Source organism: Achroia grisella, unplaced genomic scaffold (assembly GCF_030625045.1).
Source record: "Achroia grisella isolate CSIRO2021 unplaced genomic scaffold, CSIRO_AGI_Agris_v1 utg1063, whole genome shotgun sequence".
Taxonomy (NCBI): Eukaryota; Metazoa; Arthropoda; class Insecta; order Lepidoptera; family Pyralidae; genus Achroia; species Achroia grisella.
The window spans coordinates 871,956-894,590 of NW_026712567.1; the positions used below are offsets into that span (position 1 = coordinate 871,956).

At 30.6% G+C, this 22,635-nt stretch overlaps 3 protein-coding genes across 4 annotated transcripts in view; 2 read left to right on the forward strand and 1 right to left on the reverse strand.

Moving 5' to 3' along the window:
• The window catches only part of LOC131841245 (1-phosphatidylinositol 4,5-bisphosphate phosphodiesterase), an 83,296-nt gene extending 74,566 nt beyond the window's left edge, over positions 1-8,730 (forward strand). For both annotated transcript variants that reach the window (XM_059189535.1, XM_059189527.1), the window contains exons 15-22: positions 99-263; positions 588-792; positions 1,237-1,368; positions 5,052-5,232; positions 5,470-5,673; positions 5,969-6,125; positions 6,513-6,602; positions 6,845-8,730. In XM_059189535.1, the coding sequence (XP_059045518.1) occupies positions 99-263; positions 588-792; positions 1,237-1,368; positions 5,052-5,232; positions 5,470-5,673; positions 5,969-6,125; positions 6,513-6,602; positions 6,845-6,913 (1,203 nt within the window). In that variant the 3' untranslated portion in view covers positions 6,914-8,730. The remainder of the gene's footprint in view (positions 1-98; positions 264-587; positions 793-1,236; positions 1,369-5,051; positions 5,233-5,469; positions 5,674-5,968; positions 6,126-6,512; positions 6,603-6,844) is intronic.
• Positions 8,731-12,630: 3,900 nt separating this feature from the next.
• Positions 12,631-15,238, reverse strand: LOC131841260 (large ribosomal subunit protein bL33m). The gene is made up of 3 exons (XM_059189546.1): positions 15,040-15,238; positions 14,683-14,786; positions 12,631-12,775 (listed from the first exon to the last, which is right to left on the reverse strand). The coding sequence occupies exons 1-3, from the start codon at positions 15,078-15,080 to the stop codon at positions 12,717-12,719; spliced, it is 204 nt and encodes a 67-aa protein (XP_059045529.1). The 5' UTR covers positions 15,081-15,238; the 3' UTR covers positions 12,631-12,716.
• A 644-nt stretch (positions 15,239-15,882) lies between these two features.
• On the forward strand, positions 15,883-17,692 carry LOC131841017 (ELAV-like protein 1). The gene has a single exon (XM_059189251.1). The coding sequence runs from the start codon at positions 16,110-16,112 to the stop codon at positions 17,241-17,243; it is 1,134 nt and encodes a 377-aa protein (XP_059045234.1). The 5' UTR covers positions 15,883-16,109; the 3' UTR covers positions 17,244-17,692.
• The last annotated feature ends 4,943 nt before the right edge of the window (positions 17,693-22,635 follow it).

Here is a 22,635-nt window from a genome sequence, read left to right on the forward strand (position 1 = left end):
CCAAAGTACTTTAAACTCAAATAAATCCTACTTATATTAAAGAAGATTGTCATTTAACAAAAAATTATGTAATGATAGATATTATTTCATTTGACTAGGTAATAGCGGGGCAGTTCTTATCAGATAAAAAGATTGGTACATACGTGGAAGTGGATATGTACGGGCTACCCTCGGACACCATCCGTAAGGAGTTCAGAACGCGCATGGTGCCTGCTAATGGGCTCAACCCAGTGTATAATGAGGAGCCGTTTTTGTTCCGAAAGGTAATTTTTTTATGTAGGAAACATTAGCATAATAAAACTCAAGTATGTCTGCCGCCGGCTTGTCACACATAATTATTTTCTTTCAAAATTTCTTTAGCTTATATATTGTCCCATATTACTAAAGAAAGCTGATAAGAATATAATATAAAAAGTATTCAAACTGTTTATAAACTTCATTATTTCATTTATGAATAATTTGGATACCCCACCAACAATTGTATTAATGGGTTTATTAATAAAATAATAGATAGCGCTCCATGCGCGTTAGTCAAGCATTGTGTAGCCCACTTTTAACTAAATATTAAATTGTCGTTTCTCTTCTAGGTTGTATTACCAGATCTGGCTGTTCTCCGTTTTGGAGTATACGATGAGAACGGAAAACTTTTAGGGCAGCGTATACTGCCGCTCGATGGCCTACAGGCTGGTTATCGGCACATCTCGCTGCGAACTGAAGCCAACTTCCCAATGTCACTGCCAATGTTGTTCTGCAACATTGAACTCAAAATCTATGTACCTGATGGCTTCGAAGGTGATCTTATTAGATATCTTGCTGTTTATTTAACAACAACATAAAAAACCACAAAGGTCGTGAATAAATGACATGAAAAAAACTACATGGAGTAAATTAGTCCAAGAGGTGTAAATTTAAACATGCTGTTATACATACTGACAGTTATCTCTGACTCCCCCTGATCTCCCTTCATAGGAGCACTAAAGCAGTTTTTTTTATATTTAAGAAGCCAGTCTTGTCCTGAAACATTGAATAACTAGACGTAATACCTATATACCATACTGTCTTAGTATAAAATATACTTACATGAAGTTAAATTTTAGTTGCGCTTAGTACCTTGAGCATAGGTCATTAAAATTAAGATAAACCACTGGACTAACCCCTCTAATTATGAGCTTATTTCTTTTATTGTATAGTATATAATACATTTCTACCTACTTTTAAAATTTGTATATATTTTAGACTTTATGGCTGCATTATCCGACCCTCGTGCTTTCATGGGCGCGGCGAAGGAACGAACTGACAACATGAAACAAATGGGTATTGAAGAAAGTGGCCCGGAAAAGAAGGTCCAGATTGAGGAGAAAAAAGAAGGTTAGTATTTATTATATCTACTTATATTTTTTTTATATTAGCAAGGCCGCTTCCCTTCCAAAGACTTGCTGACGATCTCTTGAGAAATAGTCTACCGTACCTGTCGCAATATGCGACGAATTTTTGAGATTTGTCATCACATTTTTAAATAGTCCAATCAATAATGTTTAATTAAATAAATATATAAATTTATAAGATGGTAAACGTGTAAATTTACAGATCACACATGTTTTCCTTTTTTTATGTTCCCTGTGACGCCCGCGTGTTCACTATATTCAGCCATACAAAGAGTTAATTTACATACTTTTAAATCTACTATTAGATTCGTATTGGTAGAAAAAATACAGTAGTTACGTTAAGCTTATTTGAATTATGTTGTTTCTATCGTTGTAGTTATAACTGTATAGTGACCATAGTAAACAACACATTAGTTAAGTTACAAGGTCATCAGCATTTTATATATGATTTTAACTAAGGGAGATACTTGGTACTATTCTAACCTTATCCACGGTGCGGAGGGGATTGTTGGTATGGAGACTGGAGTCCCATTGCTATCAAGCCACGTCAGGACTACCTCTACGCGTTCGTTCCTGGAAATCGTCATCATTAATACCCACGATCAACTGCCACGTAAATCGAAAGCGCATACATTGGTATACCATTGGATTATCATTCATTAATAAGCCCTAGAAGATCCACTTTACAGAAGGTCAAAGGACCAATGCCAATGTCAAAATGCCTAGGGTCAACCAGAGACGAATATTTTAGTACAAATATTTAATTTACTTAGTTAAGTACATACATTACATTTGTAGACAAATATATATACATGCATAGACATATTCAGATTGCCTGTTACACGGCCTACTAGCTTCCATCACCGATAAATAAATCTAGCTACCAACGCTGCATTATTACTTAAATTTCCATCGAAATGTGGGTACGTCGGAGATTGCGTTCACACAACATCGAAAATTGATGATTCATCAAACGTCGCCATCAACGGGTGTAAGGCCGCAATGACACTTTTTCTATTGTTAAATACAATACTGTTGCAGCTTGTTTGGACAAGTAAATCCTTTTTATAAATATTTATATTATTTCGAAACCTCATTTTTTATATTACTTAAAAGTAATATAAAAAATGAGGTTTCGACCTCTTTGCGAGCCGTCTTGGGAATTTTACGTGGCTACAAAATATTACCGTTTTTTAATAATTGTAGTGATCCCACTCCATTCACGCGTACAATAAATTTACGAATATAAATTGAAATTATAATATGTACATGACAGATATATGAGAAATACATACTATTATCGGTAGACTATCAACCTAAAACATGATTGTATATATTGATATGTGTATCTCAAAAACAGACAATGTTTTCCATAAAATTTGGTCCTTTATTCTAATCTGTTTACAAACAAAGAAATTATACGAGTACGATGATAGGACTATACGATGTCGCAGTCTAGTTAAGATATAAATGCAATTTAGATAATATTAACTACTAGATAATAATTTTCCAAATTTAGACAAGATAATCTTTAGGATCTAAATAATGCGTGTATTCGATACAATTGAAGAACGCGATAACTTTACATAAATTACATACCAACGGGATTGGGACGATGATAATTTTAAAACTGTTTACATTATTATTACCGTACTCTAAATAGCCGATGAAATCATAATTTACGTGTGCTTACGCCAAAAGTACGTCGGTATAAAACAGCTAACGAATGCGCAAATTCGACAGGAACGGGATATTTTAAGAATCCTTGCAATGATTGGGGATGGGTTGAGTAAGAAGACAATAGCGGGCTAATGATAATCTTATAGCGATATCTTCTCAAATTCGGTATTATAAATTTTTTGAAAAAAATTATACTGGGAAACACGAAATAAAAATAATCAAACAACTCATATGAATATTTTAGAACAATCATATTTTTTTTATTCTATCACTCATTCGAACGAGATAGAGAGAGTGGTTTATTTTTTATATTATTAAAATCTAATAAGCATTTTTACTTATATTTTTTTAATGTTGTCAGTGTTATGTACATATGGTTTGCAACAAAACTTACTTCTTTGAGTGCACATGTAACGCTTTAGAATAATGTAGATATTTAAAATTTAGTTTTGTAATAAATAAAACTAAAACAGATTATTAGAAAAGTATGATTACTCAATTCCTGTTCAAGGCGATAATAATAGGTAGGTATGTAAGTTGGTACTGCACCTATGGCATATAAAAAATCAAACGTCGTCTATACATAGATATAGGTATAGAAACTTTTCAGACCACCCATATATATAAAAATCGTTGTATATGTATAAATTAAAAACTTTTTTAATGTGGTTCTACAATCCACTCTACAGTAAAGCATTAATTAAATGTGTACTTTATTTTTTACTTTCTCAATTATTACCTAGTTATTTTATTATGAAACCTAAAGTAGACAAAATGCACCTAGTTATCATTGTTGTTCGATGTTCCCAATGATTTGCTTTTACGGCATAATCTGCATTTTTTGTCCATAGCAGACAATAAGTTTTTCACTTGCGCCAATAAAGTGAATATCAGTCATTTACTATTTAGATGTTACCATATGTATGCCATTAAAACAACATATTTCCTAGAAGTATGCTTGCGCAGTTATCGCTCTGAAGTTAGCTTCATTTAAATTTCCTTTAGACGTGAAAGTAGCCGAGGAATGGAAAATTCAGTATCAAGAGGAAAAACTTTCATATAAATGAAGTGTGAAATTAATATTGCTTCACATTTAGGTGATAAATTAAATTTGTGCGGAGATATTTGTTAATTATAATAAGTGTAGCAATTATGATGAGCCGAAAGAAAAGCGTAAAAGGTCAGATTATATTTAATATTTCTAAAAAGATTTCAAATTTCACACATGTTATATAGACAATTATAGATATATAATGTATCGTGAAAAACATATTTTCGCAATGTAAACCTAACTCATTCAAGCTATGAAACTAGTTATCTTACGGAGCCAATAGCAATAATTATTTTAATAAAATAAATAACTAATCATTTAATGATTACTTATTTATTTTATTATATAGATGCAACATTTAATTTATTTAATGGAGATTTATTAAGAGTGCTATAATCTGTACTATTATTAAAGAGAAAAAAAACAATGAAGTTTGTTGAAATAAATTCAATAAAAAAAAAATATTCCAGAACCACAGCGCCACAATGTTAATATATACCGGAGCGGTTATAAGACAAACCGAAGCGAGTCACTAGTTACAGATATAAACTATAGTATCCGCTTAATACAACGAGATATAACTAATTTCCATGAAATGAACCGTAAATCTCGTTGCCGTTTTCGTAGCAGATGTAGGTACCTACTAGACGTACTGCTATCGCTATCCGCATGTAAAACAGTTTATATAGTTGTATACATACATAGATACATAAATCGATTATAATAATAATAATAATATATATAATAATAGTATAAACAATTCGATCACGAATAATGATCGATCAAACGAACGCTCATAAATAATTATCAAAATATCATGTTTTTCATCTTTATAATATTACTATAGAAAAAGGGCGCACAAATAATTTCTCTTATTTTTAATAATTATAATTAATACATGATTATTATATACCTATATTAAATTTTGCCAACAGAGCCCCCTCTAGTCTTCGAGCCTATTACAGTAGAATCGCTCCGACAAGACAAAGGTTTCGTCAAGATTAGTCGTAAACAGCAGAAAGAACAAGAAGCGATGAAGAAACGACAAGCCAAAGAGAAAGTAGCCCTTCAGAAACAACAATGCACTGCACTTGAGAAAGTCATCAAAGGCAAAAGGTATTTGTTTTTTTAATAAATCATTTTGTCCTGACTGACTTGCAGTCAAATTGTTGACACAAGTCGTCATCAAACTGTCAGCCGGGAAATTGCCCGGACTTATACAGGTTCATAGAATACAATTTCAATGCAATTCAATGTTATCTACAGATACATTCACAGACCAAAAGTGTACGGAAGATTGTCTTACAAAACAAGTAAAAACATATTTTCATACTTTGTTATTTTTTTCACCAGCAAAGATCAGCTCAGCAACGATGAAAATCTCCGAAAGCTTGTCAACGAGCAATCAGTCGCTTGGAAAGAGCTCATCACTAAACACCGCTTCGAAGAGTGGAGCAACGCCAGAAGCCGTTTGAACGAACAAAGAGAACTTCTAAAGAAGATGATGGAACAAACTCAGCAAGCTCAATTGAAGCAGTTGGAGGGGAAGCATGAGAGGTTTGTTCTTCTGTGATACCACTACTTTTTCAGTTACAATTATCAACCAAAAAATACTTAACTTGACTTTTAATAAAAAGCTTTATTATTATTATTCTCAATTCAAATGTTGTTTTAATCGATTATTTTACTATCTTGATAGATTTCATTGGGTGGAATGCATTTCATGCAGTGAAAACAGCTTTTGAGTATCTACATCCTCTCCTCTTACTCTTACATTAAATTATATTAAAAGCTTAGCTGACTTAATCATTAAAACGTACATTACATTTTATTTAATCATTGTTCATGTTAGAGAATTGAAAGAGATGACAGCACGTCAAACCAAGATCAGCATAGAAACCAGTAAGGAAGTTGCCAGCGATAAAACCTTGAAAACCAAACAAGAAAAAGACAGGCGTTTAAGGGAGAAGAAACAAAACAATACTAAGAAATTTATGGACGAGCGCAAGGTCTGCATTTCACTCTAGTATCTACTTAACGAATTAAAATGATTATCAAATATCTGCTACTAGTTTTATAAAGAATAACAACAAAAAAGACATTAACTTACTTCAACGAAATGGGTGGTCTCATTCTTAAAAAAATAACTTGTTTCCTTAAAACACATTTAAAACATTATAATGTTCTGTCACTTTCTTTCAAATGAAGAAAATAACTTTTAAGAAAAGGACAAAACACTTCAATTGCTAAAATATTGTTAGAATTTTTAACGACAGGACTTTGTAATAAAGTCAGAATAAGACTAATAAATGAATTAATTTAAACTATAGGTAACCATTACAGAATAATTGTATTATATTTTACCTCTGTTTTATTAAATATTATATAATTTTCAGACGCAAACCATCAAACAGAATCGCGAGAAGGAAAAGCTAAAGGCCACTCACGATAAGCAAATGGATGATTTATCAAAGGACATAGACACTGTGAGTATATATTGCTTTATTTATTCATGCTTCATTGAAAGTATCAAGGAGTTATGAATTCAAATCTGCAAAACAAAAAAAATATATAGTAACATTAACAATTAGCCCGCCCTAGCATATTTCTGATTAAAATTTAGTGTATATAGGATTTTTTTTATTACTCACTTCAGGCCATAGACCGTCACACTTTCGCATTTCCAAAATTAGTATGTATATATTAAATTATAACAATTATATTGCAGCTCATCCAGATGTACAAGATGGAGGAATCCGACTACGATTCGAATCATAAACCAGAATATTTTGCATGAAAGTACCCTCATATAGCTCCCCTGTTGGAGCAAATGACTTGAAAAGTGAATGATTAAGTGATCTCTTCAATATTAAAGTTACCTAAATTATAAGTCACCAAAATACCTACCTACCTAAATTGCATACCAAAGTATGTTAAATTAATGGTAATTAATTATATTTTATTTATACTAATTATAGAGATTGTCAAGTTTGTCGCTACCTCTAGACTTATATAAACTTAGTAATAATATATACGTGTAGGTAATATTATTAACTGAACCTATAGAGTAGGGAGAATTTTAGTGTCTTACATTTTCTTCAACGCCTATAATTTTTACTGATTTAGATATTGTAGAAAGTCGTCTATCTCACCTATTTCGACCAAGCACCATGATTTGTAGCTGTATTTTAGTTGAACGGTGAGATATGACAGTACAATTACAGTGTACGGTATAGTAAGCATGAAACTCGCATCTTGTATTGTATCTTGTAGTATGGCAACGTTTGACGAGTACCGAGGTCGTTACATAATAATGTCTGCGGTACTGTTTTATAGAAGAAGGTTACCACTTACCATCAGTTGGTTGTCACTTAGTTTACCATTCTAATTAGATGCATAAAAACCGATTTAAACAAATACATACATCTAAGATGGAGTATACCTATAGAATTAGTCAAGTAGACTGCGACAAATTTGTAGCACGCTAATAATCGTGACATGTTAGAATACGTTAGACTAAGCATTATATTAATAAAGTATAGATACATTTTGAACAATTTTTACCTTGTGTAAAAAAATTATATTTCAACTAAATCAATGGATGATGGGAGAATGTATAATGGAATTGTAATTGATCAGATTTATAGCAGATTCATTAGATCAAACATACATATATATACTTAAGTATTATTTAACAGATGTTTCTTAGTATAGGTACATAAATATAGGTGCGTACCACTATATCAGTATCTACATTAAGTTAAGCACTTCAAGTAATTCAGTTTTTTCTTGTAACTTTAATTCCTTTAGACGCCTGGATAGATCTTCCAAAAATTCCATATTACTTTATATTGTTAGTATTCATAAAACGTTATAATTATTTATATTATGTGTTCAAACTAAGATAAAACAAATTGTTCACATACGCAGTTGATTAACTTTCAATACTTCTTGATATCTTTTAAAACTTTCTTCTACTTAGTTCATTTACTTGGGAGCAGAAGTTAATTCGCTACTTTATCTAAATATGCTACTATAACTATAATAGACCTACTAATTTAAGAATTAAAAAACTTATGTCCTATAGATATGAATGAATAGATGTCGGTAATAATATCGAAGTATAGTATAATGGTATATATTAATATAGTGTATAATGGTTAGTAACTTCCCCCATAAAAGCACATGCTGGAAATGAGTGGGACCTGGAGGGTATACCTAAATGAAATGTTGAAAATATCAATACGGACATTTAGAAAAAGTACCGTAAAAATATCTAAATATATATATGCCCCTCTAGCGCTCACTCTATTTTTGACCCTGTAATAGTTCGAATAAAGTTCCAAATTATATAAGGAATCTCTTATATATGTATATGTATAACTATTTATACGTAAGCATTAAGTGTATCATCTCTACAATTTGTAGTGTATGTACTTACTTAATATACTATTATTATTATTATATAGACACATTTAATTGAATTTAATCGAAAAATTGGAACGAGCAAATTAACGAGTAAAAAATTCGTACTGAAAAGAAGTGATTTTTCGGCCTTTTGGAATTAAAATTAATATTTAGCCAAGTATTTATCGTAATATAGGTAGCGAAGTTAATGTTATGTTCTTGTTACGGGTATAATGTAAACATGATCCATTTAATGGCTAATGTGAATGAAAATAACGATGTAGATATTTTCTACGACATATAATGGATTTTTAGGCGGGAGCTGACCTTCAACCGCTCCATAAGTCCTTTCGCAGGTTTGGAGTGCCATCTGCACTCGCCACCTATCGTCTGGTAAAGATATAAAGCCCAGTTTCGGCCAACAGCATAAGAGTAGTCTGAAATAAAAGGGAATTCGAATTATAGAGATACTAGACACAAGTCTTACAATGTTATTTTTTTAAAACTCACATATTTTTAATTTATAACAATGAGAATATAGCGTAATAGTTATTCTCATACATTTGTGACAAAATTACAACAATATATAAGAGTTAGTGCTGAGCATGTCAATGTTGCATTAACCACGAAGTCGACAACTTCAGACTTAATAATATACGTTTTATATCATTATTTTAATAACAATTGAGTTGATATAATGTTATCAAGCAACATTTTCTAATTGGGGGTATATAATGAATTGTGTTAATTCTTTAACATGTTGTAGTATACATGCATATATTTATTCTATCTCTTTAGGGAACATTTAATGTTTTAAATACTACAAGTAAATTTATTATAAATTACTATAGTAAGTACTAGTAGTAATAAATATATATTGAACAAGGGAAACATAAGGTGGTGGAAAGAATAGTCCTTTAGATACATTTACTGACCCTTAATAAATTAGATATTATAAATAATTCTGTACAACTTAAGTTACTATTCTTTCTTTGGTCGTTTTGGTGGTATTATAAGATGTAATGTATAAAAAAATATTTAATCATGACACCATATTCAATGTAGGTAGTACCTACCTATCTAATCTATTTTGTAAACGGTCAATGCCGGTCCTTTTGTTCGACATAAGTCAATCGAATATTAGAAAGGTTCAACAACAATTATAACCGACTTTGTAAAAATTTTCTTATTTAGACCTCTGTCTCACCTATCAGCCGCCTAATTTCTAACCTGTGTTTCGGTTGAAGAGTAATACAGTGAAATTACAGGATCTACAATCATAAGATCTTGGTCCTCTGGAATGGCAACGCATGACTGGTATCACGGGTAACGTGATCTCCATGCTGCCGTTCATATATATATATATAGGCGACGGTTACTGTTTACCACCATGTTGATCGTCAGCTTGTTTGCTATTCTACTTATGAAAAAAAATATTACATAATTCAGTACACATGAGAATGTTGTTCTGTACTTATATACATATTTGTTCTTTTCCATAAAGATGGCAAGATTGTGTTGGATTGTTGCCATATTACAAAATATGGCACTTCCTTAAATTTAGAATACAGAATAGAACCCGTTTGGAAAAGATGGGATTTACCTAAAATTGTCACTATTAGCACCGCATCTCGTTATACATATAACCCGTAAATATAAAATAATATAATATTTAGACTCTATGTTAAAGGCGTATTAAACTCGAGGGATTATATTTTTTTAAGATTCGTCGTGTATTTATCAATTGCAATCAATATTAATATATTAATTACAATCATGGATGTCTAAAACTCCAATAGAGTTTTAGACATCCATGATTGATAGGTACACTTAACAACAATAACAAAATGCCTAGGAAGCTAGTTTGTTATTGTTGACAAATGCTTTGCTAAATTTAGAGGTGGACTTAGACCAGAATCTTTATGTGATGACTGATTTGAACATAGAACGTGTTATCAACACACTAAATAATTCACTAAGTCAAGTTGTCAAGCATCAAATAAATGCTCTTAAAATTCATTTCATATTGTGTAAAAAAGTACAACTTCCATGAACATTTTGGGTACATTCATTGTTAAATAAATAATGTCTCAAAAATGCCAAACTGCATAAAAAATGCTGCATTGCCAATATAAATCTTCGGTCGAATATTGATAAGATTAGATTTGGCCAAAGGCAGCAGTGTAATATTGACTGTTGACGTTTTCATTCTCTGAAGTACTTATAATAAATACCTAATTGTAAATTAATTTTAATGATATCATTCCTTCAACATTTGTACCCTCATCTCTTGTTGTTAGTGGACCAAAATTTATTCAATTTCATTGTTAATTGCTAATTATATAATAATATTATAAAACTGAGAATGTTAACATTGTAATTAGAATTAATTACATAACTAGTATACAGTTATTCTCTTATAATTTAATAATCTTAATCGGAGTACATACAGTATATAGTTTGAAGCACCTACATGTATAAACATGTATTAGTTTATTTTTAAATATTATTAACTAATATTCATGTATTACCTACCAAATGTCTTATAGTAATTAATACTTTAATTTTCTATTATAGTCCCTAAAATTCGTGCATGGTGGCCGTAACGTGGATTATACGAGATAGGATTAGATGTCTCCTGCAATGCCATATAAATAGAGATCGAAATTACGACAGCCTGAGCCGAGGGTCGAACCCGTAGCGGTGACCTCTGGCTAAAGTCGTATCCGTCAGTGATAACTTTCGCAGGTTTGAAGTGTCTTGTGCAGCCATTTTTCATGCATTGCATCGGTAAAAGCCTGCATTACAATTCCAAAAATTAAAACACAAGGTAAGGTAATCGGTAGCAAAAATTGTGTAGCGAGAAGGTAAACTCCATAAGAAGGCCATGCACAGAATCACTTAGTTAATCACTAGAAGACTATTTGATGTCAATATTCTAATTTATTTTAATAATAAAGTTACTTGTTGTACAGATACGTATTATTATAGATACAATTATTATCAGCACCTTTAGCTAATATAGAAAATAGATGTAATAGTCGATAATTAGTAGACTAAGTACCTTAAAGTTCAACACTATATTCTAGTCAATTTTATTCATAATATTATTACCTATAATTTTACTATTTATATGTAAAGCTGATGACATGACCAATGTTTATAGATTTCTGCATTAAAATAGTAACACAGTGTTTTGTGTTTCATGTTTGTGTAACATTTGGATATACAATAAATAGAAATTATGACTACAGTTTTAGTTAGATATGTTATATATTATTTTCACAACATGTTACCAATTAAAAGATTTACTTAGTTGCTTATAATTCTTATTATATCTATAAAATATTTATAAACTTATCTTGAATTTATACTGAACCATACACTATTTTTAAATATCATCATAACTGTTTTAGATTTAAAAATGATAGTGAGAGTAAATAATAAGTGTTTCTTAATGTTTATAATCGTGTTTCTGAATTTAAGTACATTTATAGTTGAGAGGATGTTAATATTAATAAATGCACTTTATTGGATTTGGATAATAAAATTATTCATATATTATTGTGGTGAAATTATACAAAAATATTATACTTTATTTAACTGTTGTATGTAAAATGGTTACTGTATTAGTTAGTTTTGAAATGGTGATACGAAAAAATATATTATTTGGCCTATTGATATATGAATTAAGAATTCGAATTTTAATATATGATCTACAGGTGCATATATCAAAGCAAATAGGTAAACATCAGCACTCAGTTCTGATGTAAAGAAAGTATCAATTAAAATAAATATTTTGTTGTTTTTTATTAGCACTCTTAGCACTTAATGTATTGATATGGCACCATTCTGATGATATGTAATTGTGATTTGTATTTTGAAATATTTAATTGCATACAGATATCTCAACTGTTTAGAATAAGAATGTGAAATGTAAAGCATATATTCTAAAATCATTGTATTGAACATATATTTTAGACACATTGCTGTTCATAATCTATGAAATTTGGTGGCAAAATAGGATAATTGGTACTTAACAACCAAATTTCATAACTTTTAGAAAAATAGTGAAAGAATATTCTATCCAAAGATCTATTTATTGTTTTAAGTACAATAAATAACTAAATTATAACATTTTAAATATAACATTGTTTATTATTTCAAATCCTAATATCCTAAAGTTACAGTTATTATGATGATTTTATGCTCCTGATCTTCTTTCTTTCTTTATAAAGACTTTCATGTTGTACTGAAACAGTAATAAAGAATATATATTATTAAATAGCTTATATATACTTATGATATCTATGTTCTGCATTAGAAAGAATTGATATCTATGAATTGCCACAGTCAATATTGTTTTTTTTTTAATAATATTTTTTTTTATTATTCTATTTTAATCCGACCATTCAATTTTGCTAACTGCTTCAGATGAAAAGAACTAGCAAGAAACTGAACTGGTTTTTATATCAATTGTTAACATACTGATGCTGAGAGTTTTTGCATATATAAAACAATGCCTTTTTATATTATTCAGAAGACTTAGTCACTTATTACAAGTTTCATTTAGTTGGCATGGCATACTCATTTACAAGTTTCATTTAGTTGGCATGCATGGAATGATACTTAATTCCATTAGAAATTTAACTGCAATAGCATTACATGAATAATAATTTACCTATTAGAAACAATGAATACTGCAAGTTGTTTATGATATATAGACTTATACGGTCTTATTACAAAAAATCTGTTCGGACGAAACGTGGTCTAAATGGTCGAGGTTTAAACCATTTAATACTTGGAATAAACCTAACATTATTACGAATCCAGATCTAACAGAGGACTACTTAGTACTACAGTTAAATCGTTCATTATGTATTACATACAGAAATCAGTCACTCATGTCTGTTAGCGTACAATTACGTTCCGTTTTACCAGAAAACTGAAAAGATCAAAAATAATATTACTTCAAATAAAAATGTATAAACTAAAAATAAATTTATTTCCATTTATCTATGTCTTCATTATAACTATTTCATTAATATATAATATTTGTTAATGTACTATTAGGCTGAAAATCAGTTTTAAGTTACAAGTAGGAGAAAATATATATATACGGAGAAAAGGAACGGCGGGATATTTTTATTGGATCGATGCGAATGGTGACTATTTCAAAGTCAAATGAGTGAAAAAATAACAAATACCGTCTTTTATATATTTTTATTATCGTAAAATTAGCTTTAAATATTTTTAGTTAATATATTTTTAATTTAGTTAAAATATTTTTCGAAAAACAACAAATTAAAATACAATTTTTAAAATAGAGTTTGATTTTTTGCATTTAGACCACTGTTAAACTAGGGGCATCGCAGGTCTAACTTTAGACCATAGACAAATCACGATTTAGAGATAAACTTCATTTTGTAATAAGGAATACATTGGTGAATGGTTTATTACTAGTGCTAAACCAGGTTTATCTTTTTGTAATGATAATCAACATACATGTTTCTTTAAAATATGCATATAAAAACTACATTAGAGTTAAATATAAAAAAAAATGCTTGTTTACTTACTGAGTAAACAACCGTTAACCTGTATAGTCCCTGAAATATTCTTTAGCTACAATGTAGTGTTGCATTACACACATATATGTCACTTAATGACAATTTGTTAGCATATTTAAGAAAGTACATATATATATAAATAAAAATTGTTTACCAAAAGAAACTTTAAAAAGTTGTCTACAGTATTTCAATTGCCAAAAAGTTTGCTCTGTAAGCTTTGTTTTAGTCACAGTGGATCATTGATATCACAAGATAATACAATGTTGATAATACTTTTCATCTATACCGGAGATGGTTAGCTTTTACCATAGTTTGGGAATCCAGGGAAAGTTGTTTGCTATACCAATGTAATAAAAAAAAAGTTATTGTTTAATTCATACAACTTACAATGACAAAACAGTTATTGTGTACTTCCATTACTGGGGACTAAGTTTTTACTTTCATATCCAACAATCTGCCTGTTAATTTTACAAATTTGCAAAAATTCACCTATATATAAAACCTATGTCTAACAGTATATGCAAAAAATACTATTTTCACAACTACTGTAACACTACAATAGCAATTTCTGAGTAGCATTAGTTATACTCACTGTATGGATCAAATCGTAATAATTCTAATTTGTCAGCGAGTCGTTCTCTGATAGTCACGAATTTGTGTCCAGACACTGCACTCTCCATTAAAACCATGATCATTCTATAAAATAACATACATAAAAACATATTACAGTATTTTTTATAGAAAACTAGGTTATATACGCTACTTGGTCTGATTTTATTGAGACAAAAGATAACACGTCCATTTTAGTGTTCCAAACTATCTTTTTGCCAAATTGCTTTAAGATACATTTAGACATAAAAAGGTAACAGACAGACACAGTTTCTAATTTACAACATTAATAGTATTTAATACATGCGAACAAAATATAGTCATGATAAGGTTAACTTACTTGCTCTTAGTTTTTTTAAACAGAATGTTCGTCAGGAACATAGTTACTGCGTAATTTTCGTTTCTTAAGACTATATTCCTACAAAAGTAATTTATATTTCATGTAGATGATGTAATTAAAGATTTGTCAAAAATTATAAAGTTCGCTGGTTTGTTTTTCTGGAATTTTTATTTTTATTTTACCCGTGTCAAATTTAGACATAGACAATTTATTGACAGTTACTTTTTGGTTAATAGTTTTGTACGGCACTAAGTACAAAATTTTTTAAAATATAAACCCATGATGCATGTGAATATTTTGTGTTCTTTGTTTTAAATAAAGATACTATTTTATGTGTGTTTCTTTTGCAACCTATTGTGCAAGTTAATATCATTAATTCCTCGTTCAGTAATATCCTATATACATAACAATACAATACATACTTAATAAGATCTTAACTAAATTAATTTATAAAGTTATTGATGTAGTATACATATTAAATATTATTGCTAATTTTTTAGAATATCATAGGTAGTTTGAGTTTTAATGTAATAATCTAAATTTTTCATGTAAAATAATTTGGTAATGTCTACAATTTTCATAACCATAGACAAAAAATTAAATATGCCACGCAAACACTGTTAAATTTAGTAGAAATTAGTAGATATTTCTTCAGTGGTAGAAATAATTTTTCAAAATTAATAAATCAAAACCAAAAGTCTAAAATATTTTTATTAAAATATAAACTTCGTTCATTAAAATATTTTCACACAACAATTCCAGAAACGTTTATAGCTTGTCATAAGTGTTTTTGATTAGACTAAAGAGTTATTCATCTGTTATCCTGGTAACATTTTGTTGGCAAAACTTGTTCAATTCTAGAGAATCGACAATTCGGACAATTCGACAGTAGAGTGAGTGATGATGATGAACTTGTGAACCGGCTTTGCTTGATATTTTGTGTGACTATAGTTTTGTGTTCTTTCTTTGTTCTATAATATACATCTCGCAAATGAATTAGTCAACTTCTTAAACTGCAAATTTTATTAGTATTTTGTTTTTAGTAGTGTAGTACATTCATTAAAAGAACAATGATAAAAAACGAAATGGAGAATGGCGGCGGCGACGCCAATTCCAATGTGTCACCGACCAAGCTCATGGTCAATTACATACCCGAATTGATGACGCGCGACATGATGTACGCGTTATTCTCTGCGATGGGCAAGATTGAGAGTTGTAAATTGATCGCAAACAGGGGTTACGGTTTCGTGGAATATGAAAAACACGAGGACGCCGAGAAGGCTCGGGCGGCTTTCAACGGCCTCCTCATGCAAGGAAAGACCTTAAAAGTATCATTCGCACTGCTCAATCCAGAAAACAAAGTCAGCCATAAACCAGACACAGAATCGAACCTCTACATTAGTAATCTACCTCCTGATATGACGCTGGAACGTCTTAACAGCTTGTTTAGTTCATTTGGGATAATAACCAATAGTCGTGTATCACAAGGCATCGGATTCGTATGTTTCGAAAGCCGGTCGCAGGCAGAAGAGGCAATAAAGCATTTAAATGGACAGACGCCGATACCCGGTGCTGGGGCTATAGCTGTTAAGTTTGCCAATAAGCCCAATGCAAATAAGAACGCACCGCGACCCACTCCACGGGTCGGGGTGGGCGCTTCGCCATTGGCTTACAATGGAACAGCTGCAGTGTTTAATGGGACCACGCCGGCCGCGTTTAATGGCACGAACCTCAGCGCGGCGTTCGGTGCTCGACCGGCCGCCTTCGCGCCTGGATTCCCACAAGCTTCACCACCACCTCTTCTACCATCACCTGGTAAGGCCCTTCCTTTCATCAACAAGGGCCAGCAGCGCTTTAACCCAATGGCTGCAACTAACCACACACCACTGCCACTGCTCGGAGCCCCTGCCAGTCCTGTACCTCTGCTGGGTGCACCACCAGCGCCACATCAAACTACAGTGTATGTATATAATATTGGTGAGGATACTGAGGAACTAGCTTTGTGGCAGCTTTTTGGGCCGTATGGAGCAATTGACTCCATAAAAGTAATCAAGGATCCTGAAACAAAGAAAAACAAAGGTTTTGCCTTTGTAAATATGAGGGAATATGATGAGGCTGCAATGGCAATTCAAGCACTCAACGGATACACGCTCAATGGACAGGTTCTATCAGTTAGCTTTAAGACTCAGAAAAGAAATAATTAGGATGTGGACGGACGTTATAAACGCCGTTTTATTTGTGATCATACCGGGCCGAAACCTTAAAAAGAAATATTTCATTCCAATCTCAGAATATTTTTGTAGTCGAGAAGGAAGATCTTCTATATGCATTTCATAGTCGCATAAGTATTTTTGTAAGATTTAATATAGTTTTATATTTGCAAAAACATGACTATCTGTGAGTTTAGTTGGCTTGACAGTATCGTATATGTGTATCCACTTTTATCATATGATATGGTATTATATTATTGGACTATGTATGGACCTGTCGCAGTATGTATATCTGACCATAACGGGAGTTTGGGTATGCTCCGCCTTGCAAGATGTGTACCCCAGCTCCTGTATAAATCCTCCAGGTATTTTATTTTGTGTAAACAAAAGCATTGTATGTTTTTAATCTTTAATAAATTTCATGTTTAAATAGATATTAATGTATATTTCTCTATTTTTATTTTCTATATACTTATCCCCCACCCTATTGTCCTTATTTACGTACGTTATGTATACATAATAATAATAATAATAATCCACCCATAATATAATAATTATTTGTGGCAGTAGTTTAACATGTACATAATATATAATTGTGTGTATTGTCTGGCGGCAGGTCAGCTGTGTAAAACTGCTTACATATTGCATGTTGTGTAGTCGATGAGCAAAAATATTTTTTATTTGTTTATGTTACCTCAGGGTTATAGCTCTCGTTATTGTTTTTCCCGTCCTCAGTTACTTATCCAATATTATTTTTGGCGCAATCGCAAGTCAGGCCTTCTAGTTTCAGAATTATCATGTTATAAACTATAAATGTATTTATTACTGACACTGTCTTAGACAGTTCAATAGCTTTAATTTTATAAAATATGACTTCAAGTCAGTCCATTAGTGATGTAATAATATTTGTGATTAAAGAATTTAAAATGTTAAATTTCTCCAAAAAGTCAAATGTGGTTAGGATGTGTTTTAGTAGGACGTAGGAAATATAATGTTTCAGTGATCCGAAAAAAAAACTAGAGCCTATGGACCAAGTGAATTTTCAAACTGCCACAAATCTAGAATTAATGCACTAGGTGCCTAACCCTGCGTGCCTCTTACTCGGACAATTATTACCAAACAACAGTTTTAAGAGTGAAAGTAGAAAGTATCACAATGTGATATGGTGGTGAGTAATTATTTTTTTTAATTAATAATAATTCGTAGTTTGTCCGTTGCTTAATTCCTACATAGTTATTCTTAAAAATTGTAGAGTTTTAAACCGTATTTTGTAAACTTATAAATATGCATATTTATTTAAAAAACGGGTTTATATCACTAACATTGTGGGCTAGTGTTATTAAGGATGTTATGATAGCCAATGATACAGTGGTATAAAGATAAATAGGACCAGAGATAATATTTCTTATTATTCCTGCCTGCTTACTGAATTAACTCAAGTATTGAATTAAAGAACTTGCAAAATATGAAACAAATGTTACAGGAAAAAATACTATAATTAATCTACGGGAAGTTAATGTCGTTCGAGTCAAAAAGTTTGTCGTTTCAGTGATAAAGGCGCGTACAGTACATAAATACATGACGGACACGAGAACAAATAAATCCACGCGGTCAAAGCGATTAGTGAAGTTACAATAAACTCGTGAGTGAGTTAATAGGTAGAATATTAGTTATAGTGCGGGCTCTACTAATACTGATATTTTTTATGTTTTGATTCGGCAAATAAACACTTCCACAGCCCGTTCGCTGCCAATAGACTTTAATAGTGCTTTATTATCGCATGATACACTTATGTCGATTAGGAATATGAGGTCTTCAATATCTCATACGTCATAATATATGTGTAGGTGTAAGATGTGCAGTCGTGCATTGCTTATACTTGATAAAAAACACCTTGGTCCTCAATTGGAATAGTGTATGAAGGGTATCGCGGACCTCACAGCGTGTGATTGTTATTAGTATGTAGGTTCTATTACTAATTTATCCATTTAGATAATACAACAATACGTGTTAGTTCCGTAACGACTGACAATCACAATTCACGACTGATCTCTGTATACAAATTAACTTATCTTGACTGACTACTCTATAAATGTAATTCCTAATTTTTAATATAGGTTCTTTTAAACAAGTAATAAAGCGTTATACGATATTTCAATGGTAACTAAAATATACTATCAGGCGGATAAATCCGCGGTAAAATTTAGTATATAATATACGTATTCCGTTTTAGGCATTTGAATACATCATTGAATTAGAAGACGGATTGTGGTCTGAGTGAGACCTACACTTAAAATGAATAGTACAATTTACCTTATCACCAAAGCGGAAATGGGCACAGCGCGCAGCCAAGTAAAATTTCATGATATACAATAGCCAGCATTTGATATGATTCTATCTACTTATTTAAATTGTTAATTTGCTTGATATATATTAACTGTCACGTTGGTAAGTTAGCTAACGTTAATAGTATTCCAATTTCCTTTCTACTCTTGGACACATTCGAATCACACCCTATCAGTGGCAACAAAATAAATGTTTACATTAAAAATAGGATACATAATTTAATAATCTCAACTCAGCAGCCAGCAGAACTGAACGCTACAATAAAAGTGCGTGATAAAAATGACCTATAGGTATAAATAAATGTAAAAGAGTTTTTCTTATTTTGGTATTAATTTATTTTAATTATTGTCATTAATTTTTCGTCTTACTGCAAAAAATTTGCCGGTTGGCAGTAATATTATTTGAGAATTAGTGCAGGTTTTAATGATGATGTTGGGTTAATCCTATATTTTAATCATATTAGAATTCAAAACTATGTTCGAGTGGCGTTAAAGATAATTAGAATCTTGTATACAGTCGGCAATTTTTGGCGTAGACAAGTACATACGTGTAGATATGATTCTTGTTTACATTAATTTGATAATGAAGTGCTAAGATAAAATTCAAACTTTGCTGTAAATGTATTATTTATTGACCATCTTGCTTGTCACTCAATATCTCTGAAGTCGACTGTACCTAATTATGACGCAAATATAAAAATCAAGGCTTTTAGGTATTCTGACACGTGTTAAACACATATGCGTAGAGATACGTACTTATTTATTGTGCACAAATATTTCTTACCAAGAATGCCTTATTATTAGTAATTAAATGTAATCTATATATATATATATATATATATATATTTATAAAACTCAAACACATTTATTCATATAGGACTTTTCAGTCTCTTAAACCTACACGTGTTATTTTTCATCACTGTCCCTAGCATCCAGTTCCACTAGCTTCTTCAATTGACAAGAACTGGTACATGATTTTGTGTCAGTTAAATTTTTAAATATTACATAGCGTTTCCGAAATGTCCCTATATGGCCACTTAAAATAAAAATCTCTTCTTCGAGTACATCTTTTTAATAATTCGACTTTTTATTAGACTAACTGTGCGCTCGTTGCTTTCTTTCTAGTTGATTTACAATGGCCAACATATACTACATAAATTAAAAACTCTAAATAATTTAATATGTGAAATACAGAAAATTATATCCATAAAAATGAAAAAGTATTTCTATGCTTATTATTTTTAAACGAAATTACCGTAATCCTTTATTCTCAGTGGCCTTGGGAGTGTTGTGCAGTTTAACTCACTGTCTTACCTTCCGATGCTTACGGGTTTGTTCCGCGCACACATACAGTCATACTTAGAGTATGGCTGTTTGTAATGGTCTAGGTGTTTTCTATATATATATGTATATATAAAATTCAAGCGTGTATCTTGTAGTTTCCCGAAATACTATTAATATATTGTTTTGCTTAATTTGGAATTAAATGACTGTCTTATACCTATGATAAAGTTTTACAAAAAATAAAAGAAAAAGACAAATCGAAGAAAAAACTGCCAACATCGCATTAGCATTTCTAAACATACTTGTGACTTAGGTATACTTATATATTTTAATTATATAGATACCAACTATGAGAACATTAAGATATAAAATTATTTAAATCAATATAAACATTTAACGTAAATGAAAATAAAGATCGTCCAAATTCAAGATGATATAAAGAATATTTACAACGATAACTATTATTTTATTAAAATATACGATTCAAGAATCGTATAGGAAAATGGATTTAATGGATTGCCTACTCGTTTAAGACAGGACATTCACCGCTTAAACCAAGTTTTATTTGTAATATAACAACCAAAAACTGGTTATTTTTTGCTGGTGTTTGCGATTCTAGCTACTCTTATTATGAATACATAATTTGTACAAAAATAAACATACAATCATATTAATGGTTTGGTCTGAAAATTTTATTACTGCCTGATGACATTTTCCTAAATATACGATTTCATTACTAGTGTACCAAATTTTTTTATACCTTCACAGTGCATACTGTTTTATTTATTTAGAATTCGGTATTGACTACTGAAAGTGATAATGTTAGTATACATTTTGCGGATTCTCTATCTAATCTTTTATCTTTACATCAGAACCTAATTGTTATTATTTATAAATATGTAATAGTAACGATTAACAATGGAAATGTCACACACATCCAAAGTTCAAGAATTCGGAACAATTCTACATAATAATTTTAAATAGCAGAACTAATAACACGAAATACATATAATGCTTCTATATGTACCAACAGATAGGATACTCTGACACACATAAATAATTGACGGGTCAATCTATTTTATACGATAACTATGCTACGGGTCCCGCGATCTGACATATCTGAACACAATATAAAGAAAATGAACAATTTTATAAAAAAATACCACTGGGTCATATCAAAAACTGACTTCAAATCAGGCAGACCTGAAAGCAGTGAGAGATTCTTGAAAATGAACAAATTCCCTATAGTTTTGAAATAATTTCGAACATTTTATGCCTACAAGTTGTGATGTAAAAAATATATATACACATAGTTCAGATATTAAAATATGGTTTATATGCAAATAAGTACTATGTTAACTATAGTATCAGCTTATAAAATCTAATATAAAGCAATATATTTATAGATACATATGCAATAACAAAAGTCCATAAAATATTGTGAATGACGATATAAAACTGTATCGGTCAACTAGATCGGAGCGACAATTCTAAAGGTCTAAGGTCAAGGTCTTAGGCCCGGGAGATGGATATTTTATTTAACATCAGAGCCGCCGCGCTATTTTTTAAAAAGGTGTAGTCAGCTATTGAATGAAGTGTAATTTCATTAATTTCATTTTTTTTAATGTTTACTATTATATCTAACGTTAATGTAAAGACATAGCACGGAATTAATTTTAACTAATATTTGTTATATTAGTATAATCATTATTATCTTAACGGATATTAAAGTTATATAGAAGAAGTTATAAAGTTAT